The following is a 24718-nucleotide window of genomic DNA, read 5'->3' as shown; positions in this document are numbered from 1 at the left end:
TAGTGTTTTGTAGTTATAACTAATGCTTGCAATGAATAATCTTTGCAATGTTGAGGTTATGGAGCTCAGACAAATTTCTCGATGTTAGATTGCTGGGTTGAAGAGTATAAGCATAGGTAGTTTTGTTAGATGTTGCTAAATTCCTCTCCATTATACAATTCTGGATTCCTGCCAGCAATATAAGAGAGTCCTTGTTCTCCCACGATGTCATTAGTTGAATATATTGTCAATTTTTTGAAGGTTTGCCAGTTGGTTGGGTAAAAATGGTGTCTTAGTGTAGTATTAATTTATTTCTTGTATTGGGAAAAAAGTCTAACAACTTTTCTATATTTAAAGACTCATTATATTACTTTCCTTTGGAATTGGCATCATGTGTGTTGACTCTTTTTGTATAGAATTTTTGGTCCTTTTTGCCCTTCAGGTGTTTTTTTTTTATATTTGTTTGTTTTTGGTACCAGGAATTGAACTCAGGGGCACTTAACCTCTGAGCCACATCCCCAGCTCCTTTTTGTATTTTATTAGAGACAGGGTCTTGCTAAGTTGCTAAGGCTGGCTTTGAACTCATGATCCTCCTGCCTCAGTCTTTTGAGCCACTGGAATTACAGGCATGCACCACCGTGCCCAGCCTTCCCCTTTGTTTTTAAAGGTCCTTGTTAGATATTAGTGCCACACACACCCTGCCCCCACCTCATTATCTGTGATATATGTTGCAAATATTTTCTCCCAACTTCTCATTTATCTTTTGGGTTTGCTTGTAAATAGTGTTTATCATGGAAATACTTTGCCTGTACCCAAGCTACAGGGACATTTATCTGTTTTCCTCCAGGACTTTGGTAGGTTTTTTTTTTTTCTTTTATATCTTTGGTTCATTTAGAGTTTATTCTCTTGTATGATGTGAGGAATGGATCTGATTTATCTTTTTCCAAATGTTAAACTCCTTATTAATCCTTAATCTTGTTCTTGGACTTTAAAAATGCTTCTTTTGTGAAATAAGAATAATTCGTTGAGATAAATACATGTACAAAATAAGTCTGGGGACATAAAACAATTGAGACCATAGAGTCAAAAAATAATTGTCAGTCCGGGCCTTCCCTTGATATAGGTGAAGGTGGGTATATTAGAAAATGCTAATGTCACAGTGGTCCAAGACGTTGACTGTCTTTAGTGTGGTGAGGAGCAAGAACACTTGTCTGTGTTTGCTTTTTGGCAGCTCCTTACAGTGAATAGTATGTTTTGATCCTCTGACTGTTCATCTAGAAGAATTAATATAAAATGAGAAGAGGATCTTTGCAAAGATGCTGCTAAAATATAATTTCGGTTTGTAGTTTGTACATAGCTTTAGGAAATAAGTCAATTTTGGTTCTTTTGTTTTAAAACTTATCATAACAAAAAATTGTGACCAGAGAGTTCTTAAGCACATTTTGTCCTCTCTCTTGGGCCTTTTGCCTCATTGATGGGTAGTACCTTCTGAAGGATTAGAATAATAAGTAACTCTGTGCCCTCCTCCGTGGCCATAGTCTTTGCCAAAATATTTGATGATGTTTATACCCTTGGCTTCCTTTCTTTAAGTTTTTTTGTTGTTGTTTTTAATTCAAGTCTGCCTAACCTGTTTTCTGCTTTAAAGGTACATAATTGAAATTTATATAGTTTCCCAAATGCATTTTTCACAGACCACTCTTGTCTTTGATTTTCTGAAGATTATAGAGTAAGGTAGAAATCTTTTCTTGCCTAAATGCCTTTTCCTTTTCTTCTAGACAGTTTGGGACTGTTGTTTAGAATGATATTATAAGCTGCAGAAATGCACTGTCCTTTCTATTTTGGCAAACACATTGATTCTTGCTTTAGTAATTTTTCGTACATTGTGAAAGAATTTTCCAAATGAAGACACCTGCCATTGGTTTAGTTCTCAATAGTTAGGATATATTCTGATATGAGTATAGCTAAAGGAGTGATCAGCATGAATATATGGAATACTTATAATGGCAAAGCCCTGCCTGTGATATGATAGAAGACTTGTGAATGGTATGTAATTTTTACTGAGTAGGTGGGTTTACTTACTTAATTTGTTTAGGGATAAATTTTGCTTTTGTTGATCTAATTGGTAAGAGTATTAGTAAGCTTTTTGTCACTATAATAAACCACCTAATTAATGTATAAAGAGAAAAGATTTATTTTAGCTCATAGTTTTAGAAATTCCATTCCATGACTGAATGAACCCATTACTATTAGACCTCTGGTGTGGGTACTGGATGGCAGTGGCATGGAGCACATGGCTGAGCAAACTGTTCCTCTCATAGCCTGGAGCAGAAGAGGAAGGGGGCCTGTGTTCTAGCCCTGGAGAACATCCCTGTGATCTAAGGACTTGCCAATAAGCCTCACCTCTAAAAGTTCTACTACCTCTCAGTAGTACCACCCCGGGGACCAAGATTTTAACATATGGGCCTTTGCAGGTGTTTCACAGGCAAACTATAGCAATAAACTAATGTAATGTAAAGCAATATATGCTTAGTTCAGTTGGTGTTGACCTCAGAGGAGGTAGTACTGTATTAAAAAAAAAAGGATGTAGAGTGAGCTTTAAAAATATTTACCAATTACTGTGTGACTTTGAGCAAGAACCTTGCTTGAGTTGCAGCTCCAACATTTGTATAAATTGGTAATAGCAATATATTGTGAGGATTAAGTATATACAATATTCTTAGGTTTTAAACCTGACACAGGGTAGACATTGAGTGAACTGCAGTGTTTATCATTATTATTTTGTTAAGAACTTCAGTGCCTTTTTGGTGAAAGGTGTTAGATGTAGCTAATACTAAACGGTGATGATGAACAATTTGACCATGAGTTCACTTTCTAGTCCTCTCTTTGACTAATTTTCAAAATATTTATAATTTACAACAGTTGCAGCAAGCTAAGGAATTGGGGTCTAAAAAGTATAAATTTTAATTCTTTAAAAATTTTAAATGTTTAATTTATAATTATAATAATTAGTACAAGCATCTGCTGATTGATGAAGGTAGCATAGATCTCTGAAGTCATAACTATGATTCCTTCTCATCCCTTCTTCTTAAATGAGTCCGTTCTTCTAGTTAATGAGAGTGTATCAGAAATACATACTCTTTGGCCTTGTCTACCTCTTCAGATGACTGCTACCTAGCAGTAAGGAAAGGAACATAGTACCATTAGAAATTTTGTCACTGAAAAAGAGGGCACGAGTTCCAGGTGTTAGGAAACTGGGAGGAGATTCTGGGGAGAAAAAGAAGTTTTGGAGAGAGAGGAACTGGATCTCTGTAAGTCTTTGTAATATTCTCTACTTCCCATTTTCCCATAATGCCCTTTTTCTGAGTCTTATAGTGTGGCTAGTAGAATTTCTGTTTTTAGCAATATTCTTTTGCTAGTTTAATTTATTTAAGTAGTGTTTTTTTTTTCTTAGAAAAAAGGGTAAAATAGATGCAGTATTACCAACTTTCTTCCTTTCTCTTAGCGAAACCAAAGCCTAGCAAAGCTTTCCACTTAGCTTTCTAAAGATGCAAATCATGAATTAGTTTCTTTATCATGGAATAGATTCCACTTATCATATTTTTTTACTTGTAAGATATTACCCTAACCTTAAAGTTGCCACTGTTTTGAGAAATAGAAATTATAGTGATTACTGTAATGAGAAATTAATACCAAGTTCCTATTCTAGATCAGGTATGCAGTAATTTTACTTCTGATAGCATAAAAAGAAGTGGGTGAGTCATGTTACCTACATTCTCAACACTTCACCCTCTTGTAGTACCTCTTTTTCTACCAAAAAGTCTCCAAGAAAATTCCAAAAAAGGTATAACTAAGTGCAAAAATGCTTCAACTTAAGAACCGCTAGATGATTAGCAGTGAATGAACAGTGACCAGTGCAGAGAAGCCAATTTATTATGATTTTATTTTTAAAAAAATAAAAGCTTAAAAGGCACAAAGTTAACTAACAGATACAGTCTAACAGATTATTCATCTCCTTTCAGCAGTGTACTGTAAATTGAGTCTTCTCAAAAGTCATTCTAACCAAATGGATAAGGTTCTGTTAAGGAAGCACAGGAAAGCTTTTCTGTTCCCCTTGACAACTAGTTCTTCTAGGTGAGTATCTGCCTTAATTGGCAGAATTGTAGTAATTCCTCATGATTTGGGTGAAGTGACTTTGTGAGTATTCCAAGTCATCACATACAGTACCTTTCCTAAGTGTGGCCTGCTCCATTTCTACAGTAAGAATTATGAACTCTCTTTTGCCTTACCTCTTACACAAACGGTTTCAGCAGTTAGTGTGAGAGGACGTAGGTTTTGTTTCTGCTGTGCTTTAAATCTCCTCCATTTCTCTTCTTCAGAGGCTCCAAAGGAACTAGTTAGGTGTAATATTTTCATGAGCAAAGTATTTTTAAGTAATGTTATCAGACTGTGTTTTAAATGGCTAGGAGGAACACTATTAATTTGTAGATCTTGACCCTCTGGAGGCACTACCCATCTTAATTTTAAAGGTTGATTTCATAAGGATATAAGAGCCCTAGCTTTTTTCTCTTGTCCAAGTCTGCATATTTTTTAGTCTAAGAATGTATCTTATTTCAGCTTGACTGACAAAACTTTCTCTATTATAGCTCATTAGGACTTGAACAAGCACTGAAATCACTTTAATTTGAATAAAATGTGAAGCTTAATGAAAATATAATTATTAAAAATTTATTTAATTTTTTTCTTAAAAAGATTCCAAAATACTATTATACTTTTCTCTTTTTTAAGTTTCATTTAAAACAAATCATTATTAGGATTTTTCTTGTTTGAGCTGATCATATCTGTCAAAATGTGGTTTTGTCAAATTGTATTAGGACATTTGTTCTTACTTTGGTCATAACTTTAATTAAACAAAAATAATTGTATTGATTATTTTATGTTTGACTATAGTTATCCAGAAATTCATAGTTAGTTTAGACCAGGAGATAATTACTTGATTAGTTACAGGTGTAACAACATTTTAAAATAGGATATAGTTTAACTTTTGTAAGAATTAGTCTCACATATGCATTATGTCCCCTTTAGTTGTTTGAAACTCTGACTTTGGTGGGATTAAAGCCCAATTCTCAGAATCTATGTATTCTTAGCTCTTGGTTTAAGCAGCCATATATGCTCATTTTAAAGAAAGAAGCAAGGCATTTCTGTGTAAACCTCTCACAATAAGATGAAAATGTCTGAATATACATTATTTTGACCAAAAAAGATATTGCCCCCCTCCCCCCTGCTGCCCACCCTCCTGTAGTGCTGTGTAAAGTAAAGATGCCAGGGCATACGTTGATTCTTTGCTTTTGACCAGTTTAGTGAATTTAGTTTAGAGGTTTATGTTTTCAGTTCTGTGTCTTGCTGAGTTGGACAGAACCAGTATCATTACAGGGTACTCTGCCTGTGACTAATTTGTAATACTCTGGATCACATTAAATAGGGAAAGAAAGAATAGTCTGGGACTTCCTGGTTAACAGATCATAATTGTGTGATTTTTCAGGTGGCCTCCTGATAGCGTCTGCTCATTTTGGTGCATATGTATATGGGACAGACATAGACTACAATACAGTTCATGGCTTGGGTGAGTAGAACTTAGACAATGTTGTAGTCTTTGTTGTTGAATCAAATGTGCCTTTTAAATAATATTAAAATAAGTTTATATGACTTTTTTATGTTTAAAATATAAAATTGCAATATAATTATACCTTTTACAACGAGATACTTCATTGAACGTCAGTTTTTTTACAAAGCGATAAGAGTATATGCATAATGATCTGGAGGAGGAACACAAAGATGAATAAGAAAAAACCCTGCCCAAGGCCCTCGGTTCAATCCCCAGCACCAGCAAAAAAAAAAAAAAAGAAAGAAAAGGAAAAAAGAAAAAGCCCTGCCCCCAGGAGTATTTGTAGTCTTTATAAGAGGTCCAGAAAAAAAAAAAGTAGGCAGACTCTAAGTTTCTGAGCTTGAAGGTTGGGAGAGAAAAAAAGGAACTAGCCATTTTGTAGTTGGTAAATGCATATTATGAAAATATATATAGTTTATACTATTGAAGATTGTCACCATCCATTTATTCAGTAATCATACATTGAGTGTATACTGGATTAGTATTTAATACCTAATTTTTGAAGTATCATATAAATTTTAAAATTCATAACTGACCACTGCATCTTTGAAACATTTAAGGGGGCAATAACTTTAAACATTCTGCTTTTAAGTGACGGTAACTTGAGATAAGAATCTGCTTTACTTTTGAGGCAGTTTTGAAAAATACTTTATTTTGGTACCAGGAATTGAACCCAGGGGCACTTAACCTCTGAGCCATGTCCTCAGTCCCCTGACCGGTTTTTTGTTTTTTTTTTTTGTTGTTGGTTTTTTTGAGATAGGGTCTCACTAAGTTGTTTAGGGCCTTGCTAAGTTGCAGAGGCTGGTTTGAACTTGGCCATTCTCCTGCCTCAGTCTCCTGAATACAAGTGTGTGCCACCATGTTCAGCAGTTTTGGAAAATATTTTAAGTTTTAAAAGCTTCATCAATGATGTGTATTTTGATGAAATTGAATCAAACTGAAAATTTATTTCCTTATAGCTAAATAGTATTACAAATGACAAATTTTATTCACAATTTTGAAAGTCTTCATGTTTGTATTCTACTATTGTAACTTAAATCAGCTCTTAAAACATTCTTCCTTTTGAATATTCCTATTCCGTATAAGTGGTTATATAGGTGAGAATTTATTATGCTTTATTTTATTTTGCTGAAGCAATTTGATATATTGTACTGATATCCTTTTTTCCTACCTTGTCTGCAATTTGATATATTGTACTGATATCCTTTTTTCCGACCTTGACTCTTAAGAAATTTAGTAATATTTATTAGGAAAAATTAGTTTTATTTTTAAATGGTTTATATAAATGGACTAGCCAGAAAAGCATATTCTTTGCATTATGTTAGAATAGACAAAATATTTAAAAATATCCAGTTTGCTTCTAATAGAATCATTGTGCTTGCTTTAAGGATATTGTCCCATATAATTTATTTGAATTTTTATTTTTTAAGATTTTAAAATTTCTGTGATAGTCTTCATTCTACTGGACAAGAATTTGATACTGTTTCCTCAGAGCTTCTCCAAGATACTGCAAAGTATATCCTCTACATTTTATGCTCCTAATCTTAGACTGTATTCTAAAATATTCTCAAGTTTCTCCTACTTTAAAATTGCAAAGCCTTTCCTATTAGTCCTGTAGGGGATTTTGCCAGAATCTGCTGAAACACTAGTATTTGCTTGCTGTCTCCATTTCCTCATTTCTTACTGTCTCTTCAGCCCATTGTTTTTCAGCTTCTCTTTCCACAATTCTGCTGGAAATACTTAGTGAGGCAATAGAACTGACAGTGTTTGGCAGTGTCGACCTTTATAAACGTTCCTTGGTTTCCTAGATAGTGGTCTCACTCTGTGGTTTCCTTTTTTTCTGTTAGTTATCTCAGTCTCCTTAAGACCTTGCAATTTTCTTTGATCTCTGTTTACATATTGCCTCCCTCCAGACATCTATCTTTGACTGTTGCTCCTTTTACACTGCATGTCAGTCTGAGTTATGTCATTCTCTTTTTGATATTTATGTTTTGTTTTATTATAAATTTTAGATAATAATATAGAACTGTGTATAAATATTTAAGAATAATTTTAGAGCAAACTCCCATGTAACTAGCACCTAGACCAACAAAAAAAAGTTCTTCATTCTCATGAACTCAATGTTTATGTACTGATATCTCCCAAGTGTATGTGTTCTGACCTTCAACTACCTGCCGATTATCTCTTTTAGCAGAGTATCTCTTTCTGAATGTTCTGCAAGTACCTCAGGTTATATCATTATATATCTCAAACTTTTCCCCTAAGCTTGTTTTACCTTCTGGTTTCTCTGATCTTAATCTCTGCTATCACCATACACTTACGTCTCCTAAACTAGAAACTTTTTGAACTTTTTTGGCCTTCCCTTGACTCCCACTTTGTCTTTTCATCAGCTATGTCTGCATTTAGCCTCCGTGGCCACAGCTACTGCATTTCCCAAGTTAGCTTTCTTCATTTCTGTTTCATTTATCTATTCAGCACTATCTCTTCATGGGACTCTTTACTGCTGGAGGAAATGGCAATGTTGTAGTCAACTCTGTTTTTTACCAATAAATACTTCTTAGTTAGCAAGTATTTAATGAGTGTGTTAGGGCAGTTTTACTTGAAGTTCTGTTAGACATCAGTGTGTTTATTGTTCAAAATATATTTTTAACAACAAGTTGAAATACAGATCATGTTTTATTTGCATACATAAAATGAAGATTTTATAAGAATCAATAAACGGGATGGTTTCAAAATAAAAAGCTTCTTCATGGGTTGGGGTCGTGGCTCAGTGGTAGAGCACTTGCCTAGCATGTGCGAGGTACTGGGTTTGATCCTCACAAAATAAAAAAATAAATAAAGTTTAAAGAAAGCATTGCATTTAAAAAACAAAGCTTCTTCACAACAAAGGAAGCAATCAAGAACATGAAGAGAGAGCCTGCAAAATGGAAGAAAGTTTTTACCACCTGCACTTCAGATAGAGCATTAATCTCCAGGATATACAGAGAACTCAAAAAACTTAACACAAAATACAAATAACCCAATGAATAAAAGGGCAAAGGCACTTCACAGAAGAAGAAATATAAATGGCCAACAAATATATGAAAAAATGTTCAACATCTCTAGCACTTAAATAAATGTAAATTAAAACTACATTGTGATTCCATTTCACTATTCAGACTGGCAATTATCAAAAATACTAGTAATAATAAATGTTGAGTATGTGGGGGGGAAGGTACACTCAAACATTGCTGGTGGTACTGCAACTTGATGCAACTACTCTGGAAAACAGGATGGGGATTCCTCAGAAAACCTCGAATGGGACCACCATTTGACCTAGTTTATACCCAAGAGATTTAAAATTAGTGTACTACAGTGACACCACCACTTCAGTGTTTATAGCAGCTCAATTCACAGTAGCTAAACTATGGAACCAACCTAGGTGTCCTTCAACAGAGGAATGGATAAAGAAAATGTGGTATATATACACAATGAAATATTACTCAACCATAAAGAAGAATGAAATTGTTGGCATTTGCTGGTAAATGGGTTTCTGGAGACTATTGTGCTGAGTGAAATAAGCCAATCCCAAAAAACCAAAGGCCAAATGTTTTCTCTGATGTGTGGATGCTAACACACAGTAAGGTCTGTGTGTGTGTGTGTGTGTGTGTGTGTGTGTGTGTGTGTTGGTGGGGGTGGATAGAAGTTCACTGGATTACACAAAGGGGAATAAAGGAAACAGGGGGAATGGGAATAGGAAAGACAGTAGAATGAATTGGACATAACTTTCCTATGTTTGTATATTATACTCCATGTATGTATGATATGTCAGAATACACTCTGCTGTCATGTATATCTAAAAGAACAAATAAAAAATAAATGAAATCCCTCACAGCTCGTTAGCAGTTAAGCTGGCATGGTGGTTGCTAACCTGGGGGGGGAAGAAAATGAAGATTTTAAATGAAAGCAGATTCTATGTAAGTGTGAGTTTAGTTCAGTTAAAACATGATTTTTAGGTAAACAAAAGGAAATAGAAATGTTCTGTTTGATCTGATACTTTCTACCTTCCCTTTTCTTTCCTTTCAGGAAAGGCTAGTAGGAAAAACCAGAAATGGAGAGGACCAGATGAAAACATCAGAGCAAATCTTCGTCAGTATGGTCTAGAGAAGTATTACCTTGATGTTCTGGTTTCAGATGCATCTAAACCTTCCTGGAGGAAGGGCACATTTTTTGATGCCATTATAACTGATCGTAAGTTTATTTTTATACGAAAGTAATAGTGGGATTAGTTTTTTAGTGATTCGCATTTAAAGTACAAAATGTGCCAGCACAACACAAGATGCCAACTGGTACTAGTACTCCTACTCCCAACTTGTTCACTTAGGAGGGAGAAGAAAATTATTAATGTAAGGTCGTTTTAATTGAACTAAGTAGTTACAGGTTTTCTGTTTTGTTTTTAAAACAAATGTAATGACTTACCACCTGTTTTTCCCTTCAGCATATTATTTTTTGAGGCATTCGTTTTTATATTGACTAATCGATTGTTAGCATACTAACTAGAACTAAAATGTCATTTAGAGTTATTATATCAAATCTCAAAGAAGAGCATTTCAGGTATCTCATTTCTGCATATTCTAGCCTCTGAGGTTTTGTTGTGCCATTTTCACTGATGTGTCCTTTCTAGACTTAGAAGAAATTGGAGTTCTGTGAACCACTGGACTCGTGAGCCCAATGAGCTTCAGAAATATGAATGAGAACTTATTTTCCATGCCTCATGAAATCTTAGGATTTTTAGGTTGCCTATCTAAGACTAGATCTGCCTTTTTAATAGTATTTGGCAATAAGTCTTAAGAAGTAGAAAAGTCAAGAACCAACTCAGTCCTGTTTGGTTCTTTAATAATTTAGATGGCTTCAGATCTAATAGGTGATAAACTATCAAGGCATTACAATGTTGGTGTGACACTCTTCTGTCATGTATAACTAAAAAGAGCAAATAAAAAAAAGGCAGTGTGAATATATTTTATGAAAATTTGGTGACTTTTTATTAGCAATTTATTTGTTCTCCCTCTATGTATATATATTTATCTAAAATACATATTTTTTTTTCCTGATGAACTTGAGAATAAGTTGTATACATTGTGGCCTTTTACCTGTGTGCTTTAGTGTATATTTCCTAAGAATAGGAGTATTTTCTTAGAGAGCTAAAGAATTATCAGTTTTAATAAATTGATACAATACCTTAATCTAAAGATTGTCATCCAGTTTTGTTAGTTGATCCATTAATATCCTTTATGGCATATTTTTTTCTCTTGAGTACAAACACCATTCCAGAGTCAGTTATTGGAGTTAGTAATAATATCTTTGGGGGCTCCTTTATTTCTGAAATTTTCACAGCCATACTCTGTCTTTTATGACATAAACATTTTTGAAAACATAGTCAACTTTAAAAGAAAAAATTTTTTGTTGATAAATCTTTACTTAATTTATTTATATGTGGTACTGAGAATCAAACCCAGTGCTTCACACATGCTAGTCAAGTGCTCTACCACTGAGCTATGACCCCAACCCCCACAGTCAACTTTTTACCTTAGATATTCTCAGTTGTAATAGTGCATAGGTAATATTGCATCCTCTGAGTATCATTACATTTGGAGGCACACTGTATCTATTTGCCCCTCATCAGTGTTTTTTTTCACTATTACTTGTTTTCTATTTAGCTCCATATGGTATCAGAGAATCTACGAGAAGAACAGGTTCACAGAAAGAAATACCCAGGGGAATAGAGAAATGGTAAGTGATATTTAGATATGATGAATTACTACTTTGAGAAGTATGTTTCTTCTCTTTAATTAACTTCAGGGATCTTAAAATTTTCACTGATTTTGTAATTTTGTTTCTTTGTATAGTCCAGAAAGCCATGTTCCTGTGTCCTTGAGTTATCACCTGAGTGATATGTTTTTTGACCTGTTGAACTTTGCAGCTGAGACCCTCGTATTAGGTGGAAGACTAGTCTATTGGTTACCAGTGTATACACCAGAGTATGTAATTTTAATTTTTTCTACATGTTTGCATATCTAATGTAATTTTTACCTTACCTCTAATTTTATTCAAGGTATCTTTGAATTTAATATGTATTGCTAATCGTTGTTAACCTACATAAGTGTGAAAAATCATCCCTTTCCTCTTATTGATTAGATTGTTCTGACCTTTCTGTATTAGGACTGGGCAGACCATAGGCTATGGACCAGGTGGATTTCTTAGCCTGTTTTAGTAAGGTCCTTGAGCTGAGACTGGTTCTTTCACTTAAAAAGTATTGTTAAATATATACAGAAATGAACATGTGACAGAAATATATGTAGTTCACAAAATTCCTTAAGTCTTAAAGGATTTTTTCAACAAATTATTAATTTTTATTAGTTGCTAGCTTGTTAGTGAACTTAGTTTATCTTGGGTTTATGCTAGAAAAAGGAACCATTTTCACTTTTGCAGTATAAATCATCCAAAATGTTCATTTTTTATAAAATAACATAGTAGCAAAAAGAATTTAAGACCAAAGTGATCTGTAGGCTTCATATAATATTCTTGCTTCTCAATTAAACAGTTTGGATTTAATTTATTTATCTTCTAATGAATATGTAGCTTTTTATTAGACCAGGTACGAAAATTGTAGCTTAGCATAGATTGGTTTTAAGACTTGTGTTTCTAGTGCAGTGAATGTGAGTGTAGACTTTTAGTTCTACTGTTGAATTAACTTAGTCAAATCCTGTTATTATGTATTATATTACATATTTTAATTAGATTAAGGTATTATTGAAACATAGGACATTTTGAAAACTACAGTTAGATATAATAAAAGTAAAATACTATCCAAAAGCTCGGTTGCATTTGAAAAGTTGTCAGAACTAATTGTGAAGGATTTTCTCATTGTTTGATGATTTTAATTCTAGTGAAGAAACTATGAGTTGCAAATTTCTGCTGTTTTTCCTCTTGTCTAGACTCTCCCTAATCCAATACATCAGATTTTTTGACACTGTTGCAATCTCTTGTATACTTTCACCTTTCCACCTTATAACCTTTCTTTTTTTTTTTTTCTGCTAGTAAAATTCTAGCCATCTTCTAAGGTGAAGCTTAATTGTCACCACTTCTTTGACACTTACCTATTGTTGCCTTGCTCTGTACTCTGTGGTTGATACTTACCATTCAGAGAGACTTACTATGTAATATCACTATAATCTATTGGTATTTTGGGGTTTATTCAAAATTTTGACTACTTGCAAATGATCCTGAATATCTGTATTCTACTCATTTAGGACAGGGCACAAGTTTGGCTCATGTGTGTTTGAAGTGATGGCGTCACAAAGCAACCGAGTGATATTGTAGCTGTTTGCCCAGGTTCAATTAAAAATTAAAATATTAAAAATGATGACTAAGAAGCATAATAACATGCCCTCAAGTCAGATTTGGCAATATATTTTAACTGTGGTTAGGTGTGGTGGCTCAGATCAGTGAAGAGAACATTTTCATCTTTTATCTAGGAAATAGCAAAGAGTGATTACTTAACTGTTTTTAATGGTGTTCTAATCAGTCCAAAATCTGTTTCTCAACTGAGAAATGAAATTCTAATGACATTTGGGAAGTAATTGAGACATGAAGATTCATTAGAAAATGACTCAAAATTGACCTGTGAGAAAGCTATTTTTGTTTTTTTAAAGTTGAGATATAATTTATAGTTCATAAAATTGCCCTTTTAAACTGTACGTTTCCATGTTCAACCATTATAACTATTTAATTCCAAAACATTTTCATCGTCCCAGAAAGAAAACCCGTTGGTAATCACCACTCCTGCCTTTAGCAACCACCAATCTGCCTTGCAGATTTGCCTTAGGTTTTAAATAGGTAACTTAGATTGTAGAGGGTAGTAATAACAGAATTAAGATACTTTTATAATAGCTTAAGCAAAGTACAGATTTATGTGTTCTAACAGTTCTCAAGCAGTCTATTGGTATGAATAATATACTAGTAAATAATACAGTGAAGAATTATTTAACAGATATTTTTTATTTTTAGTATGGTATTCTGGAAATATACTTTTCAATTGGCTCATTAACATACAGTTAGCCCTCCATATCTGTGGAGTTCACCAACTTTGGATCATAAATAGTTCCTCCATTCTTCTTTTACCCCCTCGCCCGCTCCCTCATTTTGTATCAGCATCTACTTATCAGAGAGAACATTTGACCTTTGTTGTTTTGGGGATTGGCTTATTTCACTTAGCTTGATAATCTCCAACTCCATTCATTTACTTCATTTGTGTACAATGAATCAAAATACATTCTGCTGTCCTGTACAACTAAATAGAACAAACAATAAAAAAATATAGTTAGACCTACTATAATTGTGTCTTAAGTATTGTAAGTCATCTATAGATGATTTTAAAAATACAGATCATGCATAGGTTATATGCAAATATCTCAGCATTTCCTTATCCTCTGGATTCTCACATCTGTATAGGGGTCCTAGAACCACTGTCCCACAGATACCAAAGGAGGACTAGATTAGTGGTCAAAACAAATTATTAGTGATAGTGGTGATGTTTCAAATTATTTTTCTATATGCTTAAAATCAAAGATTCAATCAAAAAGATAATGTAAAGCAGGTAAATATGTTCATGTGCTGTTAAGCCAAATGCTGGAAATGTTGTTTCAGCAGTTTGGCATTTTTTTTATGTCATAAATGTTATTTAAAATTACATTGGTTATATACCTTGAATTTGACTTATAAATTTGTTTTTGGTGTTAAGTATATAAATTTGTATATTTTATAAATATTTTATGTTTATACATTTGTTATAAATATACACTTATAAATATTTTATATTTTATATAGATTTATATAAGGAATATAAGCATAAGGAATTTTTTTTCTAATTTATGTTTGTATATATTTTAGTGTAACTTTATTTTTTTTTTTATTGTTTTGGGGAGTACCAGGGATTGAACTCGGACACTTGACTGCTGAGGCACATCCCCAGACGTATTTTGTATTTTATTTAGAGAGAGGGTCTCACTGAGTTGCTTAGCACCTCAGTGTTGCTAAGGCTGGCTTTGAACTCTTGATCCTGCCTTAGCCTCTTGAGCTACTGGGATTATAAGGCATATACCACCACGCCTTTAGTAACATTTTCATAGAAATACTTAACATCAGTTTTACTAGTAAATAAAAGTTTTATTTTTTTTTCCTCCTTAAAAAAATGTACAAGTTTAGCAAACACTGTTTTAGGCACCCACAGACCCTATAGTTTACACATTTAAAGTCAAAGCTATATTTTCTGTTCTTCACTTCTCATTTTATTCTTAGCCATGGTATAGATTATGTACCCATATTGTAAGTGCTTTCTATGAAGATTCCAAATTTGCTATCAACTAATTTTATAAGAAGTACATTACATTTCTGACTGTATAGAGAACATAAAAGCATTATTAGATTAAGTGAAACAGAAATGGTCATAACTTCTTGTAAAGTTCTAAGGAAAGAGTCAGGGAATAACTTCAAGAGAATTGCTCCCACTGATAATAAAGTGAAGTTGCAGTATGAATGTTGCTTGGTAAGTGGGTGGTGAAAGTTTTGAGTATGTGGTTGAGGTAATGAGGGAGAGCTTGTTGAAGGTCAGAGAGACCTGGCAAAGTCAGGAAGAGTGGTAGTGAAGGTGATGTTGACATGTGAGAACAGCTAGCTGAGGTCCTGTTTTTTAATCATTACCTTTTCCATTTTGGATTAGAGCATTAAAGTTAGCCATATAATAAATGTGTGTACAGACTATCCAGAAAGGTGTAAAGATTTGCAAAGGAAAACTAAAAACTGTCAATCGTACCTGGGGAGTCCCTTCCCTGCTATTATTCTACATTCTATTTCAGAATTTTGTTCCGTGTCTGTCACCTGTTTCCTCTGCCGAGATTGATACCAACAGCCTGTGAGATACAAGGTTATTAACTACTGCATCTTTCTTGTGATACATATTTTAAACAGCATAATCTCTACCACCCATTGTCCTGGCTTCACTTTTACTTTCTGGTTAATGTGACCAGATGACTGATGTAATCTAAGTGCTTAGTTTATTTGAATAATTGTATAAATAACTTTAGTTCAGTATTTACAAATTTAACAGACATCTCAAGATGTCATTATAATTTTGCAGGTGCACTTCATTTTATAGGGGAAAGTGTATACCATAGTGAATTTTAAAATTTGGCAATTTATAAAAGTCGCAAACCAGTCAGTCTGTCATGAATGTTTAGGGACTGTAGGTGTACATCTGTCTGTCTTATCTGCTTTTGTGGGATCATTTAGTATGAAATCATGTATTTGTGGTTTAAATATTTGGTATTCTTCAATAAAATGTACTTGGTTCTTTCTCATTTTCTTTTCAAAGGGTAAAAAAAATAAACTGCATTTTTTATGTGGCAATATTAAAATGCTTTGCTGTTAAAATATAGGTAGGCTCTTTATGGATTCTGTGGACGGTTAGCATATGTGGAATAAAATAGTGCCTCATATAGAGGGAGAAGACTCCTTCACCACACTGTTTAAATCCCCATGACGATCCTGTTGGACTACACATGTAAATATTCGTAATAGTCAGATGTTCTTTCTTCAGGTACACTGAAGAGATGGTACCCTGGCACCCTTGCCTGAAACTCATCAGCAACTGCGAGCAGAGGCTTTCTAGTCACACATCAAGGCGCTTGATCACAATGGAAAAGGTGAAGAAATTCGAGGTAAATTGCTGGAGTATTTTTAAAATAAATTTTGGAAGAATCAAAACTAGAATTTTTTATATTGCTTTCCCATAGTAGAATTTGTAAATGTTAGTCTTTGAGTTTTTAAAAAATTACTGATGAGTTCAGGAAGAGATAAGAGTTAATGATATTTGTGTCATTTGGTTTGAATTAGAGGGCAGGAGTAGGATATAGAAATTGAATAGAAGAGAAATAGAAGTTGGCCCTAAATTCTCAAGCTTCATTTGGCGTCCTTGTTGCAAAAGCTGACTTGATTGCAGAGTATAATAAATAGAATGTTTCTTTATATGAGGAGAAAGTAAGACCCAGTCTGTGAAGACCCAATATTCATGTTCATTCCCTCTCTCCTCTCCTCCCTTCTTTCCTTTCTTCCTCCTCCTCCTCCCCCCCCCTTCTACTTCTTCCTCTCCTCTTCCTCCCCTCTCCGTCTTACACACAACTCATTTAAGCTTGAGAGAAAGGAATAAAACATGTTATTTCCTATCCAGATCAGAACTGATATGAGTAATGCCTCATGATGGAGCTTAGTTAGACCTGTAGATGCTTTTTGGGCTTTACTTCTCTGGATTGACAACAGTCTAGATGAACGAATCCACCTTTGCTTTGCATTGGTAGGGCAAGCAGAAGTGCAGGATGGTAGTGCCTGAATATTTTGTCATACCCATCTCTACTCTATATTTTCATATAGTTTACATCTTAAGGATCTTTTATAGTAGAGAAAACTATTATTTGTACAGTGTCTTTTGCATACATTATTTTACATCTTTCTTATTTTTGTCTTTCTTATTTCCATTTACTGTCTCTAATTTAGATCTGTACATTTGGTTTATTTTGACTGACTCCCAAATGATCTCTGTCCTTCACACCTCATTCTTATCTGTTAAATAAATTTTCCTAAAATGCTGCATTCATTATGTTACTTCTGTATGCAAAATATTTTAGTAAATAATGTTCAGAATTTCCAGTATGACATAATTATCCTCAGTGATCAGGCTTTAATATCAAGGCTTTTCAGAAAACTAAGATCTACATTATATAAGTTGTTGATCGGTATGTGTGTCTGTGTGTACCTACATTCATATATACATCTACATGCATAGACATATAGATATATGTAATGTGATTAAAATGAGAGTGTATGAAAGTAGTTTTTAAAATAAAAATGCTAGAAGTTTATGTTCAAACAACATATACTTGAGATGGTATCTTGTACTTATTCTGTTAATGGTATAATTATTTAGCATGTTGTTAAAATTTATCTTTATATTTAGCTTTAAAGAAATACATTCATATTAAATAGTTACTTTGCTTTATAGTAATGCCTTGCTTTTTTTCAAATGATATTACTGAACTTAACTGCTCACATTTTATACCAGATAGTTTACTTAATTATTAATTTTTTTTTGAAAATCAAACCATGTTCCAAGGATGATGATCTACCATTAAACCTTTAGAACATTTCAGATCAGAAATTTGAATAGTGGTCTCCATATTGTTTGGCACAGAGACAATCTTTCAAAGTGACAATTTTAAATACCAACATATTTGGCTAGACATTAGAAGCCCTTTTCTCTTACCATTCATTTTAAACTCAGTTGATTGGCCAGTACTGGCCACTCCTGCTCTAAAACCCACTGCCTGTTGCCCTGTAATATGTTGAATGCTTTGAGCTGGTGAGTTGCTTCATCTCTACTGTATCCCCATGTTTCTGCACCCAGTAGCTGAATGGTCTGATTAGGAAGAGCCGGTTGTGTTCCCAGAGCTGTCAATGCCAAGTAGATTGTTAAAATAATTATATAATGTAATGAAGTACTGTTAGACTAGTGAAATAGGAGTATAAGAATGAGGTTGTCATTTCTATAAAAACTAAATTGAGTGCTTTGAAAACAGGATAAAGTTAGTTGCTAAAACAAAACAAAACAAACAAAAACCCATGAATTGGGAAAGTGTTGAAAAACAGTGATACAGTGATCACAATCTAGGTTTCTAATCCGGATTGTTTTATAATTATCTTTAGATTTTCGTATCATCTTATAGAAGCCAAATTGAAAATCTTTATAGATTGATTTATATCAAAAGATTGAAAAATCAGTATATACTTTTTAAAGTTAAATTAAGATGTTTATATATTTACAAAGCAAATATGGGCACTTTAAATTACAGATTTATTTTCTCTTAGTTCTGGAAGCTGGAAGTTCAAGATCAGTGTGTTGGCAGTTTGGTTTCTGATGAGACATCTCTTCCTGGCTTGCAGATGTCCACCTTCTTGCTGTGCCCTCACATGACCTATTCTCTAGGCAGTCTCACCCTTGGAATCTCTTTTTCTTACAAAAAGACTAGATCTATTGGATAAGGCCCCACCCTTCTGACCTCTTTTAGCCATAAATACCTCCTTAAAGACTCCATCTTTAAATGGAGTCACATTGAGGATTAGGGCTTCAACATGAATTTTAGTGGGGGGCAGGGGGATACAAGTTAGTTCATCACACTGAATAAGAGCCTTCTGTCATACGTTAGAGTATGCTTTTTTCTCCTCTTCCACTCGGCTACTTCTCATGTATATACTTGTGGCCTGATATTTGGAGGAATATGAGGCATTTGATAATATTACAACTGTTAGAAATCATAGCATTTAATGTAAATCCGTTTGAGTTAGTAATAATAGTAACTAATTTTATGTGCCAGGTAGATGAGCAGTACTTAGAAAAAGTAGAACTATTACCTTTAAATTCTGTAGTGGCATCCATGAATAGTGTTCAAAGAATTAGGCAGATGTGGAGGAGATTCATTAATAATTAACAAAGGTACAGAGTAAATCAGCCATTTCTATGCTAATGAAAATTTGAAAATTTAAAAACTAAGATTCATTGTGGGCTAATTTTTTGGGGGGAGAGTACCAGGGATTGAATTCAGGGACACTCGACCACTGAGCCCTATTTTGTATTTTATTTAGAGACAGGGCCTCACTGGGTTGCTTAGTGTCTTGCCATTGCTGTGGCTGACTTTGAACTTGTGATCCTCCTGCTTCAGTCTCCTGAGCCGCTAGGATTACAGGTGTATGCCACCACACAATGGGCTCATGTTATATTAGCTTTCTCCTGAGTTTAATTTTTTTAAAGTCTAGTATTTTCCTTCAGATTGATGATATTTCCTCAAGCAAATATATTTCAAACTCAAGGAAAAAATAGGCCTTTGAGATTTTTTTTTTTTGTTCTATATTAAAACAATAAATAAGGCCAATTCCCCTTTGGTATTTTTAAACCTATGAAGGCAGAATTGGTTTTGTCTGGTTTCCTTTTGTCATGTTACTTTTGTCCTTTTGAAATTGAGTTTTAAAAATAAGGAAAAGGCTAATACTCAATTTTTTGAAATAGTCTTCATGTTATGACATCAGATTTAATCAGCGAATTTGAACTAGTATGGAGTTTACTATAACAGAAAATACTTTGTCATATTAAATAAATCATGTTTTATTTTTAATTACTTCATTTCTACCTTCTGTTTGTATGGAGAGGAATGTATATAATTGCAGCAAGATCCCAATTCTTTATAACACAAGTGATGACATAAAATTGTCAAATAGTTCTCACATGTACCTAACAAATTATTCTCAGACTTTTACAACATTGTTGATTTTGGCAGTGGAAGACTATTAATTGTAGATTTTTATACTTTTGTGTACTGTGTTTCTTCATTTTTGATTTGTCACTTGTTAAGTTTAACGAGTATAACTTTTGGCCCACTTAACATGTTGTTATAGAGTGTTTTCCCTTTCCTCCATTTAAAATGTAGACATAAATTCTAAAAAATTATCTAAAGAATATGGATATTGTATACAACTTTATATATTATTGGCAATGGTTTTCTTGCTTATTTTATATAAGTAGCTAAGAAGAAAATTCTTTTTTTGTGTTATTAAAATTGCTGTTATTATTTGTTCTTTTTAGTTACACATGACAGAATATTTTGATATATTTATACAAACATGGAGTACATCTTATTCTAATTAGGAACCCAGTCTTGTGATTGTACATGATGTGGAGATTCACTGTGGTGTATTTATACTTGTATGTAGGTGAAGAAGAAAATTCTTGATGATCATGTTAAAATTATGAAGATGCCTGATTAGAGCTAGTTTGTTGTCATTATTCCTCATTGATATATTCTGGAAGCTAAATGAATGAAAAGTGTCCAAAATTTAGGATTTTGACTTTTATAATGCTTTAATATTTACAAAACATTCTATCCATTTGAGCTTATTATTTTACCCATTTAGAAAAGAGGAAGTATACTAGGCCTATTCCAGACACTTAAATTGTTAAGTGCAGAATTAAGACCAAAACTACTCTTCACACTTGAAGTTTGATGTCCTTTTCCTCTACATTATGTTGCCTTTCTACCAAAACATATTTCTACCTTTAGAATATACCAAGATTAAAAAGTACATATTTTAGGATCTGGAGATGTAGCTCACTGGTTGAGTGCCAGTAGATTAAATTCCCAGCCAACAAAAATAAATAAATAGACAAAAGATAAATATTTGTGAATAGTATGTTGCTGATTTCTTTTAAAGATAGTCTTTTTTGTCCTTTCTTTTTTTCCCTTAAGTTAGTGTTTGTCATGGGGGCATGGCAGAATGGTTTATTGGAGTTTATTTTCCCTCTTGCATGTACTGAATACTGCTATATATGCTGTGGTCACAGTGGTTACTGCTGTAAAACATTTTTTTTCATATAAAATTCATTGGATAAAAGTACTGATCTCCAGTAAAATCTAGAAAAATCCGAATATAAGTATGATACTTATGACTTTGATGAAAGGTCACCTAAAAACAGTACTCTCTCAACCTCTTCTGTCGGAATCTACTTGTGCACAAAAAAGAGTACCAAGAATAGTCCTTTTCAAGACTTTTTTGAGGTCTTTTTAGAAAAATTTTGCAACTTTTATGGTCCATTGTGTAATACATACTGGTTTAAGTACAATTACTTTTCATTACCATTGCATTAAGTGGACCATTATGTGCCCCTTTTGTTTTGTGGCTTGTTTACCTGACATGCTACCTTATTCTTGCAGTCATTTGAGAAGTACTGAAGTCAAGGTAAATTTAATTCTAGATAGTATATGTATATTAGATTAAAATTGTTATATTGTGTAAGTTGGGGTTTATTTGTCTTTTTATAGCCACCAAATATAGTAATAATTTAAAATAAGGAACATTGGAAGGTCATAGTGGCAGGTATTGAAAATTTATATAATTTTTTTATTTTGGTTGAATTAAAGGATCCAGTAACATGAAGATTCTGCATGCATTAATGAGAATGGAGGGTGTCCAAAATTTAGGATTTTAACAAAGGACTGAAAGATTTTGGAACTGCAAAGGAAAAAAGAACTAATAACATAAAAAACAATATTTTTTAAATGAGGAAAGGTGAGAAAAGATATTGAAAAAATGACTTTGTATGACTCGAAGTGGAAGAAATGAGTATGTGAATTAGGCCTTGTATTAAAATGATATTAATGTTGCTCATCATAAACTGTGGTGTTTTGCTGACGTAATGCTTGTGCCTGTTTTCATTATACATTATCCTAACTTAGGATGAATGTCATTAGTTTGGGTTTTCTTTGATAGCTATTTGAATTGAAGATAGTTTCATCTAATTGGCTTTTGCTTCTGAACTATTTTGTGATTTTTGCCTGACTCTTGCCAGCATTCTGCATATTTTCCTTTTGAGTAGAACTATGAAAGATTAAAGATTATGTAGAAATACTTAAATTATACAGTACTTTTGATAAGATATAGATGATACTTACTGATAAGAAAAATAAGGCAAGGTGACACAAAGAACATTAGTAATGTAATTAGTAATTGAACATAAACCCAGTTAGGTGTTCATACCATCAGTATTTATTACCATCAATCCATGGTACGTGTGCACAAGAAACTTTTTAAAAGTATTTTGTATAGGAAGTCAGAAAAACAAATTTGCATTATCTATAAATTTTGTTTTAGCTTATGGCACTTGGAAGAGTTTCATGGAAGCAGGGTTGGAGCTTGGTGATGCTGCATACCCTGCTGCTTAAATTCAGTTTTCAGGTTCCTGTAGTCTACTTAGTTCCAAATGAATTTGCTTTTGCTGCTAATGGTACTTTTTTTCTTGAGTTTAAATCTTGGAGGATCTGTCATTTTTTTTCCCCCATATTTCTGAAACTAAATGATTTTGCCAAACAGACTGGAGTTCATTGCAATGCCATAATAAAAGTTTAAAATTATCATTTCTGGTAAATCAAGAAAAAGCTAAAGCCTCTTCCTCACCAGCATAAGGAAGGGCAATCAATTAAGATAACTGGTTCCTGCAGTCTATGATGCTGTTTAGATATGACTACTTGCAGGAACAGGAAATTCACTGAAGGTGGAGAGAGCATGAGGCTCCATCTCTAACACTTGTGTTTTAAGCAATGATAGTATAATTGCTTTTAAAATATAGCGTAGGAGGCTGAGGATGTAGCTCAGTGGTAAAGCACTTGGCCCAGAATGCATAAGATTCTGGGTTTAATCCCCAGCATTGCCCAATAAATAAAATACAATATAATAGAGTCTTGGGCTTATGTTATTTGCAAAATATAAATATAGTTCAGGGAATCCAAGGTATTTATGGTTTAGGGAAATGAGAAATTTTGGTGTGAAGTCACTATAATCCTCTGAAGCTTTTATAATTTTTAAATGAGTGACAGTTTTTCCACTTTGTATTTTTCTTTACTTTTTATATGATTCTTTGTCTTAGAATTCTTTCTAGGTTTTTTAAAATTCAAACATGAACTTGTATCCTCTTCCCACTTCATGATCCTCCAAAATTTTGCCAATATTTCTATATATGCTAATATTTTTGTATAATCATGATAAGCATAAATATGTACAATGCTCTTTTTATAATTAGAAATTATGTGCTGAGTGCTGGATGTCAAAGTTCAATAGTTAATTGTTACTCATTTCCATAACTCTGGATATGATGATTTTAATATGTATTAAAATATTTTCTTAGGCTTTAGGTAACTTAATATCTTTCAGAATAATGAATTTTTTAAAAAAGAATAGAATAAGTGTAAGAGATGAAGATTTCTAACCTTACCTTGTTCTCATTAATAAGGCTAGAGATTTCTCTTAATAGTATCAGATGCCAGACTTTTGACCTGCTTGTCCTTGGTTTGGAAATGGCCCAGTGCTGTTTATAGTTGTGTAACTTTTAGCACAGTGGTTTCTATAGCTACTGTCTAGTACCAGATGTAGAACAGTGGAAAGCTTTGATAAGGAGAGCAGAATTTTTAAACAAAAGCCGGACATGGGTAATTACCCTGAAGTTGAACTGAGACCCATTATATTCAGCGCTATCATTTACATTTCATTTTACTCTCTGCTGATTAAAGAAAGAAAATCAACCTGCTGTTTTTCTCTTCCATCTCTTTGCCTTCTTCCTTGCACTTTATTGATGAGTGCGTCTTATAGCTTAAATCTATTTCATGAACCCTAAAGTCTTGCTGACAAAAGAAAATGAACACCACCAATTTGGTGGCTTTCATTGTGGTGACAGCATCATTGGTTTTCACTTATCATGGAATAAGTTTCATAAGCCGTTTGTATTCAAACGTTTGCAATGAAATTGCTGTTTTGTATAAACTGCTGTCACTTTGTGAATATAAATGACTTATGGTTAATACTAGTGAGGTAGAAGAAATTGTTATCTCATTATCAGGAATTGTCAGTGAGTAAAAGGACAACTAAAACCTAACCTATAATAAAAATAGAAACCATTTGGTTTTCTGCTGAATGACTTTAGAATCCTGCAACTTCATCTTCTAGAAAGGGGAAATTCATTTTTTCTATACAACAGTAATTTTATAAACTGATGATCATCCTTAGGTGTTTTCACTGAAATTTTAGGGTTTCTATAAAATTCACTCTTAAAAGGGACACCGTGAGGTAGAATTTTGGCTTTAGTCAGAATATGGGTAGGGAGTGATGTGAGATGAGACTTCAGAGTTGAACAAGTAGGAGGCAGTTTACAGTAGAGGATGAACGTGGAAGCGGGGAAAGAGTTCAAGAAATTCATACCCGATGACTAAGTTTTTCTTGAGTGTTAAGAAACAGATATTGTAAGCATTTGAGGACAAGTGAAATTTCTGTGAGAAATGGGACAGAAAGCTAGGTCGTTTTAAGAATTTTTGCATTCATATACCTTTCCTATTTTGTTTATTTTCTTTCCTTGACTTGACTATTATTGTCCCTTAGGGGAAAGCCATGACTTAG

The 24718-nt window shown here is 33.3% G+C and overlaps 1 protein-coding gene across 5 annotated transcripts in view; it reads left to right on the top strand.

The window, feature by feature from the left end:
• Window positions 1-24718, top strand: part of Trmt11 (tRNA methyltransferase 11 homolog) — a 49554-nt gene that overhangs the window by 16947 nt on the left and 7889 nt on the right. For 4 of the 5 annotated variants that reach the window (XR_007109529.1, XM_047558859.1, XM_047558861.1 and 1 more), the window contains exons 8-12: window positions 5519-5599; window positions 9707-9871; window positions 11338-11410; window positions 11527-11658; window positions 16275-16395. Coding sequence is in view for 3 of the 5 variants with exons in the window: in XM_047558859.1 (XP_047414815.1) it covers window positions 5519-5599; window positions 9707-9871; window positions 11338-11410; window positions 11527-11658; window positions 16275-16395 (572 nt within the window). In the remaining 2 variants the exon portion in view is untranslated. Of the gene's footprint in view, window positions 1-5518; window positions 5600-9706; window positions 9872-11337; window positions 11411-11526; window positions 11659-16274; window positions 16396-21696; window positions 21845-24718 lie in introns of all 5 variants that reach the window. The other variant, XR_007109530.1, reaches the window with a different exon arrangement.

The sequence above is a fragment of the Sciurus carolinensis genome, chromosome 7 (assembly GCF_902686445.1).
Source record: "Sciurus carolinensis chromosome 7, mSciCar1.2, whole genome shotgun sequence".
Classification (NCBI taxonomy): Eukaryota; Metazoa; Chordata; class Mammalia; order Rodentia; family Sciuridae; genus Sciurus; species Sciurus carolinensis.
The sequence above is the reverse complement of the archived record's forward strand: the minus strand, read 5'-3'. Positions and strand labels throughout refer to the sequence as shown.